This window comes from Nelusetta ayraudi, unplaced genomic scaffold (assembly GCF_046127955.1).
Source record: "Nelusetta ayraudi isolate G7.1 ecotype Tasmania unplaced genomic scaffold, CSIRO-AGI_Nayr_v1 ptg000015l, whole genome shotgun sequence".
Classification (NCBI taxonomy): domain Eukaryota; kingdom Metazoa; phylum Chordata; class Actinopteri; order Tetraodontiformes; family Monacanthidae; genus Nelusetta; species Nelusetta ayraudi.
Window position 1 is genome coordinate 90001 of NW_027466065.1, and position 16474 is coordinate 106474.

Sequence of the window (16474 nt, forward strand, 5' to 3'; positions counted from 1 at the left end):
GTCGTGCTCTCACCGTGTTGATGTTTTGTGCATAGTTACTGTGTAGAGTAAAAAAAAAGTAGGCAAGTAGGAGTGAACGCTCGCTCGGCGGTGCCAACACAGAGAGAAGCAGCAACATCTGGCCACGTAGTGAAGATGTGTTGTATCGTTTAATAATGCATCGCAATCCACCTTTCCTCTGCCTGTTTCGGTCACTATTAAATTCCTGCCGTCTCTCTTTTGCTCCTGGAGAGTCGCACCTCGTCGTTATTTCCAGACGGTCTCTCGCTGCCGCTCCGAACCCTGCCTTTGCTGCTTCGTCATGACAGATAAGGCCAAGGAGGACTTTCCTTTTTTTCTTCTCCCAGCAGATAATCTATCGTCTGAGGAGCTGTCATTTCACGTCTCGAAGTCATTTTAATGTCAAGGGGGGGGGGGGGAGAGTGCTTAGCAGTGTGTTGTTTGTCGTTGTGTGTGTGTGTATGTGTGCGTGCACGCGCGCGCGCTGCGCCCGAAACACGCGCGCACCCACCCTGCTCATATGACGATCAGCAGTGCTGTTGCAAAGATAGCATCAAAAGCACTATTGATAAGAAGCAGAGAGAGGCATCATTCATCTGCTTGGGCTGCTCTAGATAACCGGAACTTTGCGCGCCCGCCCACACACACACACACACACACACACACACACACACACACACACACACACAAATAAAAGATAAAACACGTACATGAGATCATTTCTTCTTCATCTCTTCGAAAGTATTTATTTTGCTTTCTTTCTAAGTAACTTTATTTTATGTTTTTTTGAGAGTGAGATTTCAGAGATTAAAAGTATTTGGACGTCGAGCCGCACCGAGGCCAAACTCCTCGGGCCTCTGGAGAACCTTAAGTGGCCGTTGGGACCTTGCCATGAGGGAAGGCACCCTTTTAGCCCTAATGGTTCCTGCGTTAGCGCTGAGAAGCTTCTCCGGTAATGCAGGTCCGTCCGTCCGCCCGTCCGCGGCTACCCCCCATATCCGGACGTGCGCACGGACCTTTTGCTGATTGACCGGTGCGAGAGCGCACAGGGGATGGTGGTGGTGGAGGTGCTCTGCAAAATTGACCGTCTGCAGAACCTAAAAGTCGCGCCGTCAGCAGGTCGAGTTAATGCTCGTGCCTCGTCTTAACCGAGAGGAGGATGTGGTGAAGTAATTACGGCTGCCAAGTTCCTGCACATCGTCAAATATTTCCGAGGGGCTAAAAAAAAAGTGAACTAAAGATATTTGTCCATATTAGTCGCAGCCCTGCCGATGTCCCACACTCTCCAGTCCTCTGCAGGTTCATTGTGGTCCCATTTCAATGTGCACGCTTCAGTTTGTAGTAATTAGTCGCTTTGAACTGTGCTTTGTGGCCTTGAGGCAGCGGCAACATCGCCGACCAATCTGCCATTTGTGCAACATTCACATTACAAAGCACAATAACTGTTATGCTGATTTTCTCCCCCCCCCGCTATCGTTGCTGTGCACGATCAGATCTCTGGCCACGCTAATTATCTGTCGGTTTATATCCCCGTCTCGCTGGGTGGGATGCTAACGACCTTGAGCGGCCGCGTTGGCTTCCTCCGCCGCTTCTGTCTTCCCCTCGTGAAAGATGCAGACTGCAGAGTTTTGCTCGCCAGCCGCCCAAAGTCAGTCCTCTTCAGCCGTTTCAGCGCGTCTCTACGAGACCAACCTGTGTCACACAAAGGCCACAAGTGAAAACACGGCGATCGATGCGGTGTCACAAGAGCTGCGCGCTCGGCATGCATCTCACCGGGCCGCATTAGAAATAACAAGCAAAGAACCCGACCTGACGATCGGAGCTGCGGCGGGGAGGCTTGCCGTCACGGAACTGATAAAGGTCGCCGGCGGTCAATCGAGGAATCGTGAGGCGAGTCGATGAAGAAGCCTTTGCGGAGAAGATAATGGAGGCTGGTGGAGTCAGGTGAGCTCAGTGTGCAGGGAGCTCAAGTTCAAGAAACCAGGCGAGAAAAGAGGATGTACAAATGAAACTCGTAAAAGCACTTCCCAAAGCACTTGTGGCGGTTGCTAGCTACCGCAACATCCGCCCACAAGCATTTTTAGGAAACTCCATTCTTTTGACTCGGGTTCATTTGAGTCACTCACAGAAGAGATTTGGGTCTTTGAGTCATTTGAGTTGTGCACACTGAGTGATTTGTTAGTTTCGTGTGCGAGGTGTGGCTTCTGTGAGCCACAAAGTGATTTGACCAGTTTGTGAGCGGGGCGGGGCTTCTGTGAGCAACTGAGTCGGTTCGTTGACTCACTGAGCAGCTTCATCGCAGGGAGGGAGAGAATATCAGTCGCACGGTAGTGACATGCCGTCCAGGCTCTTCTTGATAGAGGCGAGGAGTCATGACTCATTAGATTTGAACGATTTGTTCTGGACTCACTCCTCCCCTTGTTTGCCATTTTGCAGACTTCGCAAACAGAGACAACGTTGTGATTCAAACTGTCCCTGATGCTGGCAGGCCACATGGAACTTTTCCCTGCAGGCGCTTGAGATTTAACTCACGTATCAGTCCGGCGATGAGACCATTGAAATCGTTTGCTAAGCCTTGGAGGGCGATTAAACAAAACCTGCCGTCACACTGTCACAAGCGGACCAATCGCATTCGCCACAGCCAGCCCGTCGAGCCTGCGGCCTGCTATTGGTGTGTGAGCCGTGGTGTGCGCCGCGTTTCAAACCAGTGAAAACCAGGCCTGGGGTGACGGGAAAACGCTCTGTCCACAGAAACAAAGCCCGTTTCAGTGCCGTTTTTGTCGTTGCGTCACCGTGAAAATACCATCCAGCTTTGATTTGAAGAAGAAGGCGGAAAAAAATGCATCTCTTTAGCAGCAGATATTGTTTACAAATCCCACCAGCTGCTTTTTCTCTCCTGCTCTCTATCGGAAGGTTACCGACGCAGCTTGGAATAAATTGCACTCTTTCCTACCTTCCACCTCTTTAAAAGGAGCTAATTGGCTGTGGAATGCAGTTTCAAGATGGACTGAAATTGCTCTCCGTTGGAGCTCTGCAAGATTTCAGAATGGAAACCCGAGCAGACCCATCTCCCGTCCCTATCTCACTATCATTTAGTCAAGGGCTTTTTTTTTTTTTACCCTGTAGTGACTTCATATCCAATCTTATCTTTTTTTTTCTTTTCTTGCACGCACAAATCAATGCGGCCGAGCGCAGCAAAACAAAATGTCCCTAATGATGTCACAAGGGATGCCTCGGCTGCTCCGGCTCGCTCGATGCTGCCGTGTTTAAGAGCAAAACGAGTGGCAGGGAGATCGGAGCTGGAGACAGAGAATCTTTGTAATGCGCTTTCAGAGCCCAAGTTCTTCCCTGACCTCCGTGTGGCACCCCACGTGTCTTCGTCCGCACGCGTCCAGCTCCTCACTGGTCCTCCTCCGTGCGTGGGTGTTGCGCTGTGTTCCACTGACAGGGGCGACGGGGTTAAAGGAGCCTTAACCTCTGAACCCTCCCGCAACACTAACATGTGACCTCAGCGGACTTCCTGCGGCTTTTATTGGTACCAGACTGTTTACGTTTGGCAGAATTCTTTTCTCGGCGGGCCTCAGATAAGAGGGCGGCCCAGCTGAATTTTCAGGTGCTGGGAGGCTTTTTTGTGTGTGTGTGTGTGTGTGTGTGTGTGTGTGTACGCGTGCGGGCCGGCCAGGCCGCTCATGCTCGTGCTCTGTGTTGGCCGAGCATTGTTGTCCCCGCGCTCTTTTGGCCTGCGGGAAGGAAGCGGTGGAAGTAGGGAGCAGGGAGAAGGAGATAGAAGTGGCACTCCAACATAGCGAGTGTGACGGACGGACCGGGGCCCGGAGAGGCCAACTTCCTCTCTCCAAAACTCTCTCAGCTTTCTAATGTAGGTCCGGGCTCATTTAGCCCGAGAGTCCTTTTCATTATTCTCTCTGAAGAGGAAGTGTTTCCTGCCAGTTTGAGGTGTGTGTGTGTGTGTGTGCGTGTGTGTGTGTGTGTGTGTGTGTGTGTGCGTGTGTGTGCATTTTCTTTCATTCATGAGCAGCCAAATGTCTTTGCCTTGATTGTATTCCAGATTCAGAGTAATTAACGGTAAACAGCTGCCGTTCCAATTTGTCCTCTGTGTTCATTTCACCTCCGTCCGTTCCCGGAAGTAACTTCCGCACAAGTTTGCAGTTACATGCTGGGTAACAAATTGATGCCGAGAAGGTTCTCGTTGTCAGGAAGCAACTCGCTACGGGGGCCGATCTGCCGTTCCGCTCATTTGTGCATGTGACCGACCCGACCCGTAGACCTCCCTTTGGACGTTTGAGATATTTCTGCAGAGTTCTTTAATGAGCCGGACACGGTTGTGTGAGGAAAACATCGCCAAAGTGAGTTTTGAACAAGATGAGGCGCTTCAAGAAGTGAGACGTGTTGAAAATGCAACTTGCGCAGCATTTATTTCCCGAGATCTGAGGCCACCAGACAGCGAGAGTTTACAAGTTCAGTGAAATTAGAGATTGTGAAGAAAGCCTTGAAAGGTCGTCGTCGATGCTCGGCCATCCCATCATCTCATTTCTAAATGATTCTGAAGAAATGTGAACTCTCGGGCTGACTACCATTGACTGTTGACGTAGCCACAGAGCGACGCATTGTAAGAGTCATCGCTGCTGTATGATACACATCAGAGCTGACTGTCGGAATCATCGTTTATGCTAATATCGCACCAGCGTGCCCGAGCAACGGTGGGAGTCGGCTGAAAACAAAAACTGGACTGATCCAAGAGGCACAGAAGACGCGTGAAATAAGTACGGGAACAAGCCCCGTTGATTGAAGCAAGACACAATATCCGATTCAGAAATCCCTTCAGCCATCAGGCGGCCTCAGAGGCAGATGAACCCGCGACCGTCCCACCGCAGGGCCACGGTCTCAGTACAGCGTGTTCTCCACGACCTTTTTTACACTCACCAATCTGTGTAGTGTTACTAATTCAGGCAACGTCCCTGTCGGATTTTCCAGAACATATTAGCACACCGACCTCCTTCCTCTGAGTTTGGAATTCCACTACTACTTTATCAAGTGAACACAATGTAATTTATGTTGCGTGTTAAGTTGGCTAGGGCGCTTCCACGCTGCCAATTCGAGCAGAATTAAAACGGCGCCCTCTGCTGGCGAGTCCCGTGTACAGACTCGGCTCCAGATGGACTTCCGTAAGGGGCCCTCAACGGGATTATTTTCAATTTGGCTCCATTTGGCATTAAAAGTCATCAGGCCCGGCTCCAGCTCGTGTTAAGTGAGTGTCGGTGCCTGAGGACCTAGCCGCGCGACGCTATTAGCTGCACGGCGGCGGGGTAATGTGCTCCTGGTACGACAGGGAATAGCCGCAGCCATTAGTCGGCTTCCTTGACTCCGCCCTACGCCGACGTATTGATGGCAGCGCCCCGCGGTGGTCGCTTGTGTGATCGGACCCACGCGCGTCACTATCTGTCTGGGTGCGCCGCTGCCAGCTGCATCTGCGAGTGACTTCCTGCCTCCTGTCGCCGTCGTCTCCCCCTCTGGGCCGTAAATGTGATTACTCTTCCGACTCGGCTGTCTTTTGTGTCTGCCCTGCCACTCCCACTCCCGGCGCGTTAATATTTTATATGTAGGGAGAGAGGCGTCAGGACGCGTAGCTCTTGATGATTTGACGAGGGGGACTTTTTTTTTTCTTTCTTTTTTTTTTTTTACAATTTTACATCTTGAAAATCCATTTCAGGAGTAGGTGTGAGTGGAAGAGGGGTTTAGGTTCAGAACTTGGAACGACTGGACTCCGTCGAGGAGCAGCTCAGAGGCTGATGTTTTGAGATCACTGTGCTTGATTCATGTCTTGTTGGCGAGGTCATTTTCAGTCAGATTCGAGCTGCTGACACAACTGCTGTTGGTGCCTTCCAATTAGGGATGCAAATGATCAATTAATTAATTAATCAATCGTTAGTTGATTGACCTTATCGATCAATGTTGAGGGTCCAATGTGACCAATTTCTACATTAGAAAACATCGAACTTTGAACTCTGACTAAGTTGACTTCTAATGGGTTTTAAAATGTTCAATTAATTACGACTAATTTAATTTAATCAATTAAATTCTTAATCAACAATTAATCGATTAATTGTTAACATCCCTAGTTCCAATACGTCTGCGGCCGGGCTTCCCTGACCTTTCACAAAAGAATCGCCATGCTTGGTCCCTGGGCATCGTTCCAGCGACCAGATGAATCTCCTCCATCAGCCTGCTGCCCTGCCTCCCTCCGCCATGACCGCAGGGCGAGGAAGGACGGGAGGGAGATTTAGAACTGCTTTCACAACCCTCTGGAATACATAAGTCCCGCCCCCAGAGTGATGGATTTTCAGATCTTTTTCTTTCTTTCTTTCTATTTCACATTGTTGACAAAAGAATTTGGCAGCGTGATCTTATTTATCCTCTTGGACTCAGCAGCACAGCTGTTTCCCTCCTTAAGCCCTTTTTCTGAAATAAGCAGCAAGGCAACCAGGGAAAAAAAAAAAAGAAAAGAGAGAAGGAATGTGTCAAGACGCTGCTGTGTTCTCAGCGGCCGGTCAGATGATTGTGGTTTTAGCTTGTTCTCCCGGGGGTCTCCATGTGATGATTCAGCTCGGGGTCGGGGAGCAACAAACAGCGTGGTGTTCGATTGTGCGCCTGCCAAAAGAAATGTTGCGCGCGTACAGCGAGTCCCTCCGTAATTTTCGTAGCTTTTCTGGTCGGAACCGTCGGCCGCGCTTCAACAGAGCCCTTCTGCTGTCTCTGCCACTGCTGATGCTGTTGTTGTTGTCGCATGCCTCTGCGGAGACGGAGAAGTAAGGAGTTTTGCAATCAGATGAGCCTCGGAGGAAGGGACTGGACGGCGTTTATATAAAGAGGGATTTGACCGGCAATCCTGTTTTATGGGCGCCGAGGTTATGAAATGAAAGGCAGCGAGGTCTTAAGCAGGAGCGGCCCGGCTGCTCGGCCCGACGGGGAGCGACCTTTGACCTCTGACAGCGGTGGTGGGATGGGCGGAGCGTGGCCGGATGTTGCCGCAGAGCGGACGAGGAATCCAGATGTGGCTGTGTGAAGGTCAAGAGGTGTCGACGACGACGAGCTCTGTACCGAGGCGCCGGACTGAAGGATGGACTTCCAATCCACTTCCAACCACATATGTGAAATGAGACTCGTACCAGGAACGCTTCCTGCATCATACGAGCAAAACATTGTGTGTGTGTTGACTTTGTATCGCTGTAATCGTTCTCAGGGGCGAAGATCAAAGCTTTGAAAAAAACTCCACAGTGACTGTTGGCGCCTCAGAAGATGAAATTCCCCCCAGTGCATAAACACACTTTCGCATGTGAATATAGAAATATATGCCCACATACATCACATGCCTGAGAATTCCCCTCGCCCTCTTAGATATCTTTCTCTTTTTATAGCCGATGTCACATTGTGACGGATAGCAGAGTCGTGTGCCGCGAGGGCGTCTCGCTTCACTGTCAGCCCCTCCAGCCTCCACCGTCCTGGAACTCTGGAGTCTGGAACCCATTAGGAGCAGGAATCTCCTGCAGCGCCCCCGCTAGTGCATTAGCATGCGCTGGCCGGCTCTTCCTGACAGGAAAGAGGCGCTGGTTTAGTGGGAAGACGGGACAGATGTTGTAGCCTCGGCCGCTCGGACACAGAAACCAGCGTTTAACGCCCACTGTCACTGCCGTGTGAAGTTGTGGTGTAAGTGCGTGTGTGTGTGTGTGTGTCTTTGTATGTTTGTGTGTGTGTTTGTGTGTCTGTGTCTGTGTCTGTGTCTGTGTGTGTTCCTCTGCCTCACCCTGTCTGTTTTCCTTCCCCTGTTTAGGATGGCTGAGGTGTCACAAGAAGAGAGACTCCAGGCCATCGCTGTGAGTGTCGTTCGCTCTCTCTCTCTCTCTCTTACTCACACACACACACACACACACACACACACACACACACACACTGAAGGTAAATACTTTGCAGCGTGGGGCTGCATGACCGACAATTCGCTGCCTGCCTGCCAGTCCCTGTTTGGCCTCTCATCTCCACAGCTCGGCCTTTTGGATCCCGCCTCGTCTCCACCACCCATCAGAGGGCGCTGTAGGCAGACGCACCACTTCCGCCCGCTCCATTTCCTGCCCTTCCCGTTGCTGTCGCAGCAAATAGCAATAGCCGTATTTCTCACATTTTCACTTGTCAATGTGTTTTTTTGGTTTAAGATCTAAAGCCTTTAAATTTCCATTTTTGTTGTAAACGTAAGATGGACTGGATGCTTCCTTTGTAATCACCGTTGAGTTTGCAAGCCCAGTCACGTGGACGCATTGGCCAAATATAAATAATACGTGCCCATAAATAGGTGTGTGTGTTTGTGTGTGTGTATGTGTTCGGCGGCTCTTGACATTTCAGAGGCCACGTGCTGTTTACAATGGTTGGCACGCCGAACACTCAGGGGGTCCTACTCGCTGAGACTGAAGTGCGGCTACTTTTGGCGGCAAACGTTTTGCCTCCCTTGCCAACCGCCATCCCACCGCGTGTTGTTGGCAGCCAAAAAAAATAAATATCTCAGCGGCAGGTGAAAAAACGGGTGTGAAAAGCCAAATTCTCATTTCTAGGATACACACACACACACATACACACACACAGCTGCAAAACATCCTACTGGCCGACTCACAGCAAGAAGGTTGTGAGTTCCATCTCCAAACCTGTAAGAGTTGCATGTCTTCGGACCAGGCGCAAGTGTTTGGAGAAGGCTCCGTGTCTGGGAATTGAACCCGCGACCGTCTCCCTGTGATTTGACTTTTCGCCTCTGAATATTTGCATTGAATTGAATGAATTGGCGAAAACTGCAGCAGAGCTGTGAGATTCTGTTCATTTGACAGCTCAGTGAATACTTAGACGGATGTGCAATCTCTGGTTTGCTGCCACTTAGCGGCCGTAAAAAAAGAGAGAGAAAAAAAGAAAAAGCCAGGCAGTCCTTTAGTGAATCAGGCCCTCAGTTATGTAAGCCGACTGCAGGGTGGATCTATTTAAAGAGCCCAATATTCGCAGTGATCTCCAGCACTTAGCTGGGTTTTGGCACGTACGCGTAATATTTAAGGTACAAAGATTCTCAAAACTTGACTCCTTGATTCCAACGAGCGTCCGCAGTTGAGGAGAAAGTCCATCGTCTCTGTGTTGATGCAGGATAAGAGGAAGAAACAGACAGAGATCGAGAACAAGAGGAGGCAGCTGGACGATGACCGACGGCAACTGCAGCATCTCAAGGTACACACACACATACACACACACACACACATCCACACAAATGCATTGTGCAGATACAGAACAAAAAACCCACAGGAGCCTGACATCCAGCTGGGACACAGTAATAAACTTCTCACAGGACTGCAAAAGGTTTGCACGCAGGAGAGTTTGACTTTTCGATCTGCAGCATCAGCAGGTCTCCAAACCTGCAACTGGGAAGTGTTGGAACACACACAGTTACCACCATATCCATCATAAAAAAAACAAAACAATTGGTTAAAAAAACAAAGACAACCAGTTTCCACCATGGTGCGTGTGTACAAGATTAGCACCGCAGTATTATTTCCCTGCCCCAGCAAGTGCGACGTCGCGATAAACTTCACTTTCCAAATTGGGACGTCAAGCTTTTCCAAACTAGCTCCCCCTCCGCCCCCCCCGCCCCCCGATATACACAAACATGAATGTGTCCATCCTGTTTGGTTGGAGGACAAAGACATTGTGCCGTTCCCCACTTTTTGTCCGTCTGCTGCCACGGAAACGACTCTGGCTCGCCAGTGTCGGAGGCTTAAGGTGGAATTCTTTTCAGCTAACGTCGCTCCGATAAGGTTCTATTATTTGTGCACAAAATACCCAAAGTTGAACTCTTGAAAACCGCCTTCTGGGGGAAAAAGGAAAGAAGTCTCTGGTGTTTGTGGGACTTGTGCATTGTTTGATACTCGGGAGGTCGATTCGCCAAGAATTCTTCTCAAATCAATCAGTCCTGCACAGACACCACCCCCCCCCCACACACACACACACACACACACACATCTCCACCACCAGTACCTCTGCTACTCCTGTCACGGAATGTTCAGCATGGACTGCTGATAACCCCAACAGCTCCTCCACATGCACACACGCACACACACACACACACACACACACACACACACATCAATCCCTTAAAAAACACACTTTCGAACGCGCACACAAAGCGGACACCCACTCATTATATCAGAGGCTTACGCTCAGCCAGTGTGTCAGCACTATCGCAGCTATTTCGGCCACCGCTGCCGATCCAGCAGCTCCGCAGCAGCAGCAGCAGCAGCAGCAGCAGGTTGTCTAAAGTGTGTGTGGCCAAACCGCCCATGACCCCGGCACTGCACTGGCCTTGCGTGCTCCCACTTTTTCTTTCTATTTTCAGCGCAAACCTTTGTTTGTGTGCGTGTGTGTGTGCGCGCACGTGTGCATGTGTGAGAGAGAATCTGTACGTGTTTTTGGGGGAGGGTTTTTTGCGCGTGTGTGTGTGTGTGTGTGTGTGTGTGTGTGTGTGTGTGTGTGTGTGTGTGTGTGTGTGTGTGTGTGTCTCCTCATGAAAGAACACAGAAGTCCGGGACAATGCAGTGGGCTTTAGCAGAGGAAACAGATTTTGTGTCCCACTCCCACCAACAGGAAACTGCTCTTACACCCACCGCACCCCGCTTTCGTCTCACATGCTCTCGCGCGCGCACACATACACACATACACACACACACACGCGCGCGCCGACGGGAAGTGTAATCACGCTGCAGCGGAGCATTAGAAGACTCTTTGTGCAAACCAAAGCAAATTTGCAGCTTGCAGAGGGGGAAACATTCTTGTGGAAAAGCTAATAAACATCTCCGTTTACACGCCCGTAAAGGTGGACCTGCCCAACCGCATAATCACACAAACTGAGGATCATACGGCACTCTCACACACATCATCGCACTTTCACAGTCTGGGCGGAATGGCGAGATGATGTAATGCTAAGCTGTTCACCAACAATGAAAAAAAAAGAGGGGGATTTCTGATTGAGACACGTGCTAGCTTTAGCAGATGTGTTTATGCGAGGAGCAGCTGGCCTTTTATTAAAACATCTTGAACGTTGACACGTGTTTCTTTTTATCTGAACCCATAAAACGCACAGTGGAACACATTAAAAGTAATGTCCCTCAAAGAAATGACCTTTTCTTCCTGATTATTTATCCAAATTGTTTTGGTCCTTGACAGAGACCCTTTTTGTTGACGCTGGCAACAACAACTAGCGTCCTAGTATGTTGACAGAAAACAGTGGGAGGAATTGGTTGGGCAAAAAAAAAGCCCCAAAAGGTAAACAAACAAGGTTGCAGTTTTATGAAGCAGTAGGCAGCTTATGGCAGAACAAGCTATTACTCTCTACGCTAAATTAGCCTAAAGTTATTTTTTAAAACACGAATGCCTCCAAGAAAATATTTTCATGAATAAAGTTGTTTTAAACGTCACTTTGTGTAGTACAGGCTGCCAACATCTGCTCAGCGCATTTGACGTGTGTGTGCCTGTGTGCGCGCATGTGCGCGTCACAATTCCGCCCTTTGTCTGCTACGTTAGCAGCTTTTTTTTCTCTCTTCTTTTACCCCGAAGAACAATGGAGAGAGATGTAACTTCAGCACGGCAGCCAGCTTTACGGTCGGCTTTTGCAGACTGTTGTGTGTGAGCGGGCGCGTGCGTTTGTGCGCGTGTGTCTATGCATGAGTGGCTACATAAAGTGATGTCAGGCACTGGGTGAGCAGGGTGTGGCGAGAGCGCGAGCAGACAGAGAGAGAAAGCAGGGGATAAGATTCAGAGGCCCTGGAGAGCGAGCAGCAGGAGCAGCGGCGGCGGCGGTGGGGTTGAATTACACACCGTGTGAGAGTGCGAGCCGTGAGAGCTCGTGTGGAACTTGGATTTACTCAATGGGGAAAGCAGGCGATGAAACAAAAATGACAGACCTATTTAGCAGGCGGGCACGGATTTATGTTTTGGGGGGGTCGGCAGGGGGCGGGGAGGTGCATGCCGACATGATGAACATTAATGCACGCAGGCGAGAGGAGGAAGGGGCGTCGGCCGTCCAGCCTGAGAACAGCAGAGGGAGGGAAGAGAAAGTAAAATATGAGGAGGGGGAAGTTTGGCTGTTCTTGTTGCATCACTGCACAAGAATTCACGTCAAACTCCCAACATTCAGCTTTTCTCTCCGTCTTTCTTTTTAGGGGTCACACAAAAAAATATATATATATATTTTTTTTTAATCAATTACAAGCTTTTATCTCACCACTTTTCCTCGTGGCCGAGCGGGGTCGTCTTTCACAGCGTGGTCTGACAGCTGCGTTGTTATATTTACCTCAAAGCATGCCAACTATTTGCTTTGATATTAGCTTATCTGCTGGAGGGAAAGCACACCACCGGGAGGCTGAGTGAGAAGGCGGGGCTGTTTAGGAACAGACACAGAGGAGGAAAAAAACACTGACCCATTAGGAATGAGGAGCATCGGTGGGGGAGTGAATTAAAAGCTCCTCCCCTGATTCTTATCAACCTTTTAAGAAGGAGTGCATTTCTTCTCTTAGAAAAGAGCCGCTGTGATTCAATCTTAAAGCGTTTGATCTAAAAACAATACTTTTTTCTTCTTTTTTTTTTTTAAATCGCACATTCAACTGGGCATTTATTTATATGCTAATCGCAATGTAGCTTGGGGACTCTGTTTGGTGCCACAAGTCATGATGATCTGGCCCGGTGCCACGGTCCACTTGGCAACGGCAAGCTGGCAGCAGTCAGAGGAAGAAGGAAAAGAAAAGGTTTGGGTTTAAACAAAAGCGAAAGAGCCACTCACAGTGTGTGTGTGTGTGTGTGGGGGGGGGGTATTTTTGGGGTGATTTAATTACTGCTAATGAATTAATAAAGCCAAGCCCTGATGGAAAAACGCTCCATCAAAAGTGCTCAACCTGCGCAGTCCTGCTCGAAATGCACGATTTTAAAAAAAAAAAGAAGAAGAAGAAGAAGTCAGTGGAAATCAGTTCCTATTGTCAAGACAAAATTGCTTGTTTGCGTTCTCCACTGACGCATCGCTGATGTTGATGTCCGCTCTCTCTTGCAGTCCAAGGCGCTGAGGGAGCGCTGGTTGCTGGACGGGGCGCCGGCAGAGGAGGAGACTCAGCAGCGTCTGCATGAGGAAGAGGTGAAGACCAAACTCCTGGAGCAGGTCATCCTCAGGTAGGCGACCCCACCCGCCGCCTCACCGTGCAACACCGTGCGCAACAACAGCGCACTGCGTGACCTGCAAAAAAGGCTCACAGCCGTGCGCCTTAACCACAACCATTACCCATCGAACGGGGAGGCATTAGGCAGAAGCTGCTCAGCCTCCGTTGGCCCAGTGGAGACACATACGCACCGCGTTGTATAATTCAGTCCGAGCCGTCTAGACAGGACTGACAAAAAGAAAGCGATGCCTCGACTTAACGAGCGAAATCCCAGTTGTCAACGTTTGCTGTATTTTAGCCGCGTCCCTGAGTTATGTGCAGGTGTTGAGACGTTATTTGTCTGTTTATCTGAACTCTGTCGGCTCACTTGTCTCTTCTGGATCCTGCATCAGGCTGGAGCAAGAGATCGAGGAGCTGGAGACGGGCGTTCCGGCCAAGAAGGCCGTCGCCAACGAAAATGGAGGTGAGTTTAAGGCCAACAGAGTCGCATTCAAAGGCACTTTGTCTCTCTTTTTGAACCACATAAATCTTCATGATTTTCCAACTTTACTGTGTTGGTTGCCAAGTATGAGTATTGTATTTAAAGACCCAGCGTGTAACGTCTAGAGCGATCTGTTCACATGTAATTTCTAGAAAGTTAAAAAAAAAGAAGGAATATTGTCATATAGCCCTATTGTGTCTCCCCCCCCCCCGCCCCATATTTAGACAGCAGCCCAGAATGTGGTTTCCTGATTTTTATTTATTTTACCCCGAACATCACAGCGGGTGTTTGAACGATGTGAGAACTGAAAACAGACGGCAGCATTTACATTGTTTGCCGAGTGCATTCCTGATTTTAGATGCCACTAAATCTTCCCTCTGCTGGTGGGCCTTTTAAGTACGCAGTGCAACAAACGGTCACACAGAGGAGCCCCTGACCAGCCGGCAGCCTTGAGCACCTGTGACGAAGGAAGAAGGCGCAAAACGAGCCAGCTAATAATAGCCTCGTCGGTTCGGTCTATTAAATTGTTCCTCTCTGCCGGAGGTCATTAAAACAATATTTCCTTTCTCTCTCTCTCTCTGCCGCTCGCTACCCTCCTCCACTCCATCCTCCCCCACTCTGCCACGCTAATCGTCCCTCAATGATCCTCTGCTGCACCCTGTAGGCGAGAACGGGGTGGTGCAGACCTCCGGACAGACCCCCAAGAGGGAGGTGACGGGGATCGAGGCCAAGCTGCTGGGTCCCAGCCCCGACCAGGCCAGCGCCGACAACCCCGTCACGCTGGTCTTCATGGGCTACAAGACGGTGGAGGAGGAGCAGGAGACGCACACGGCGCTGGGCATGGAAGGCGTGGACGGCAACGTGAAGGCCGAGTTCGTGGTCATCGAGGACGGCGAGGGCAAAGGAGGAGGAGGCGGCGGCGGCGGTGGGGAGGCGGCCACGGCAGAACAGGCCCCGCCCAATGGGAGCATGGCGGAGAAGGAGAAGGCCAACGGCGGCGGCGGCGAAGAAGGCGAGAAGGAGAAGGAGGAGAAGGAGAAGAAACAGACCTGCAAATGCTGCACGGTCATGTGAGCTCTGTGTGTGTGTGTGTGTGTGTGTGTGTGTGTGAGTGCGTGCGTGCGTGCAACTGCATGTGTGTCTCTGTCTGTGTGTGAGCGTGCGAGTATGTGTCAGGACTAGGGGATGAAGAAAAAACCAACAACAACAACAAAAACAACAACAACAAAAGAAGTACAGTAACGCAGCCAACACACAGCCAGAGCCAATCAGAGCTCCGGCTCCAACAGCAGCGAGAACCACAGAGACTCATACGTACACTCTGCTCCGTACACTTTTCTCTGATATGTATTTGACTTTTGATTTCTATTGATATTTTTCTATTTTTCTGTCTTGACATTTATATTGTATTCAGTACGTATATCTTTATTATGGGACTGTGTACTGTAAGTTCATTGTTATTATTGTCGAAAAACAAGAGAAAAAAAAGACAAGAGCTGAAAACTGTATTAGTTCTCTGGATTGTACTGCTACCTACTGGGAGAAATCTGGAAGAAGAAGAAAAAAACATTCACTTTCACTCACAACATCCAAAAACCACAAACTATGAAGGACACAGACACATACAAATATAAATATATAAATATATATATTTCCCTGTGTAGGCCTATCAACTATTTATCAGTCAATTTCATATTGCAATATTGTCTAAGATATTATTTTAAATAGTATTTTAATATATTGATATGAAATTATGTTTTATACAATGTATTTATTGTTTTGTTTATTGTTTTTTTTTTTGGGTTCTCTAAATCATCTCCAAACTGCATGTGAAAAGCTTGTTAGCACTAGCGCATCGGCGTCGCAATCATTTACAAGTGTCTGTGCTTCTCTTAGATCCACGCGTGCTCATAACTTCAGCCACTTCCACCGCCGAGCGCTCACTAACACTGGCAGCAGGTAGAGTCGCGCTTTAAGTTCCTCAAAGAGAGTTCCGATAGAGCCGAGACCTCTGGGGGCCACGCTGGTTAAAACAGCAAAATGCATCAACTCAGTCACAGATACCGCACCTGACACGTGTAACGTGAAACACATGAAGTCTCAGCTTTTGCATTTTTGTGTTGTTTTTTTTTTGTTCTGGGTTTGTTTTTTGTTTTTTTCCCCGTTGAGTAGGACCGACGCACTCCTCACCTCACCATCTGCAGACTCACCGCAAACCACAAGCTCGTCGACGAGAGATGCTCCTTGACTCACGTTTGTTCTTCTCTTGGTCCGTAGAATCAGTGTGTAATCTTATAAAAGGTAGCATTTGCATGAAGCCTTGCGACTGTTTTTTGACCGTCTCGTCTCTCGTCGGGTCTCTTAATGTGCGTGCGCGACCACGTTTACATGAATGTAAAAAAAAAACAACCAAAAAAAAAACAGGGGTTAAAATGGGATTTGGCCGATGGGAGGAGGCGAGCTTCTGCTTTTAATGAACCAAATAAAATCTGATGATTCTGTGCTTTGGCTGTGTGTGTCGGTCAGCTGCTGCTTTTCATCCCAATTGCTCCCAGTTTAACCCCTGTTGGTTTTTTTGTTTTGTTTTGTTTTTTTTGTTTTTTTTGTATGTTTCATCTCTTGACCTGAACCTAATGTGGTCGTTGTACTGGATTTAAAGGCCCAGTGGGTAACATTCGTTGGTATCTGTGGCCATAAAGTAAAATAAAAAAATATGTCAGTACATTATTCTTTAAACAAAGTCACTAAAAAACAAACA

General features: G+C 49.1%; 1 protein-coding gene across 1 annotated transcript in view; it reads left to right on the forward strand.

Moving 5' to 3' along the window:
- palm1b (paralemmin 1b) overlaps positions 1–16474 on the forward strand; it is a 20805-nt gene extending 4331 nt beyond the window's left edge. Inside the window, exons 2-6 of the mRNA XM_076023147.1 lie at positions 7847–7889; positions 9187–9267; positions 13133–13248; positions 13628–13698; positions 14381–16474. Coding sequence (XP_075879262.1) covers positions 7848–7889; positions 9187–9267; positions 13133–13248; positions 13628–13698; positions 14381–14790 — 720 coding nt within the window. The 5' untranslated portion in view covers position 7847 and the 3' untranslated portion in view covers positions 14791–16474. The remainder of the gene's footprint in view (positions 1–7846; positions 7890–9186; positions 9268–13132; positions 13249–13627; positions 13699–14380) is intronic.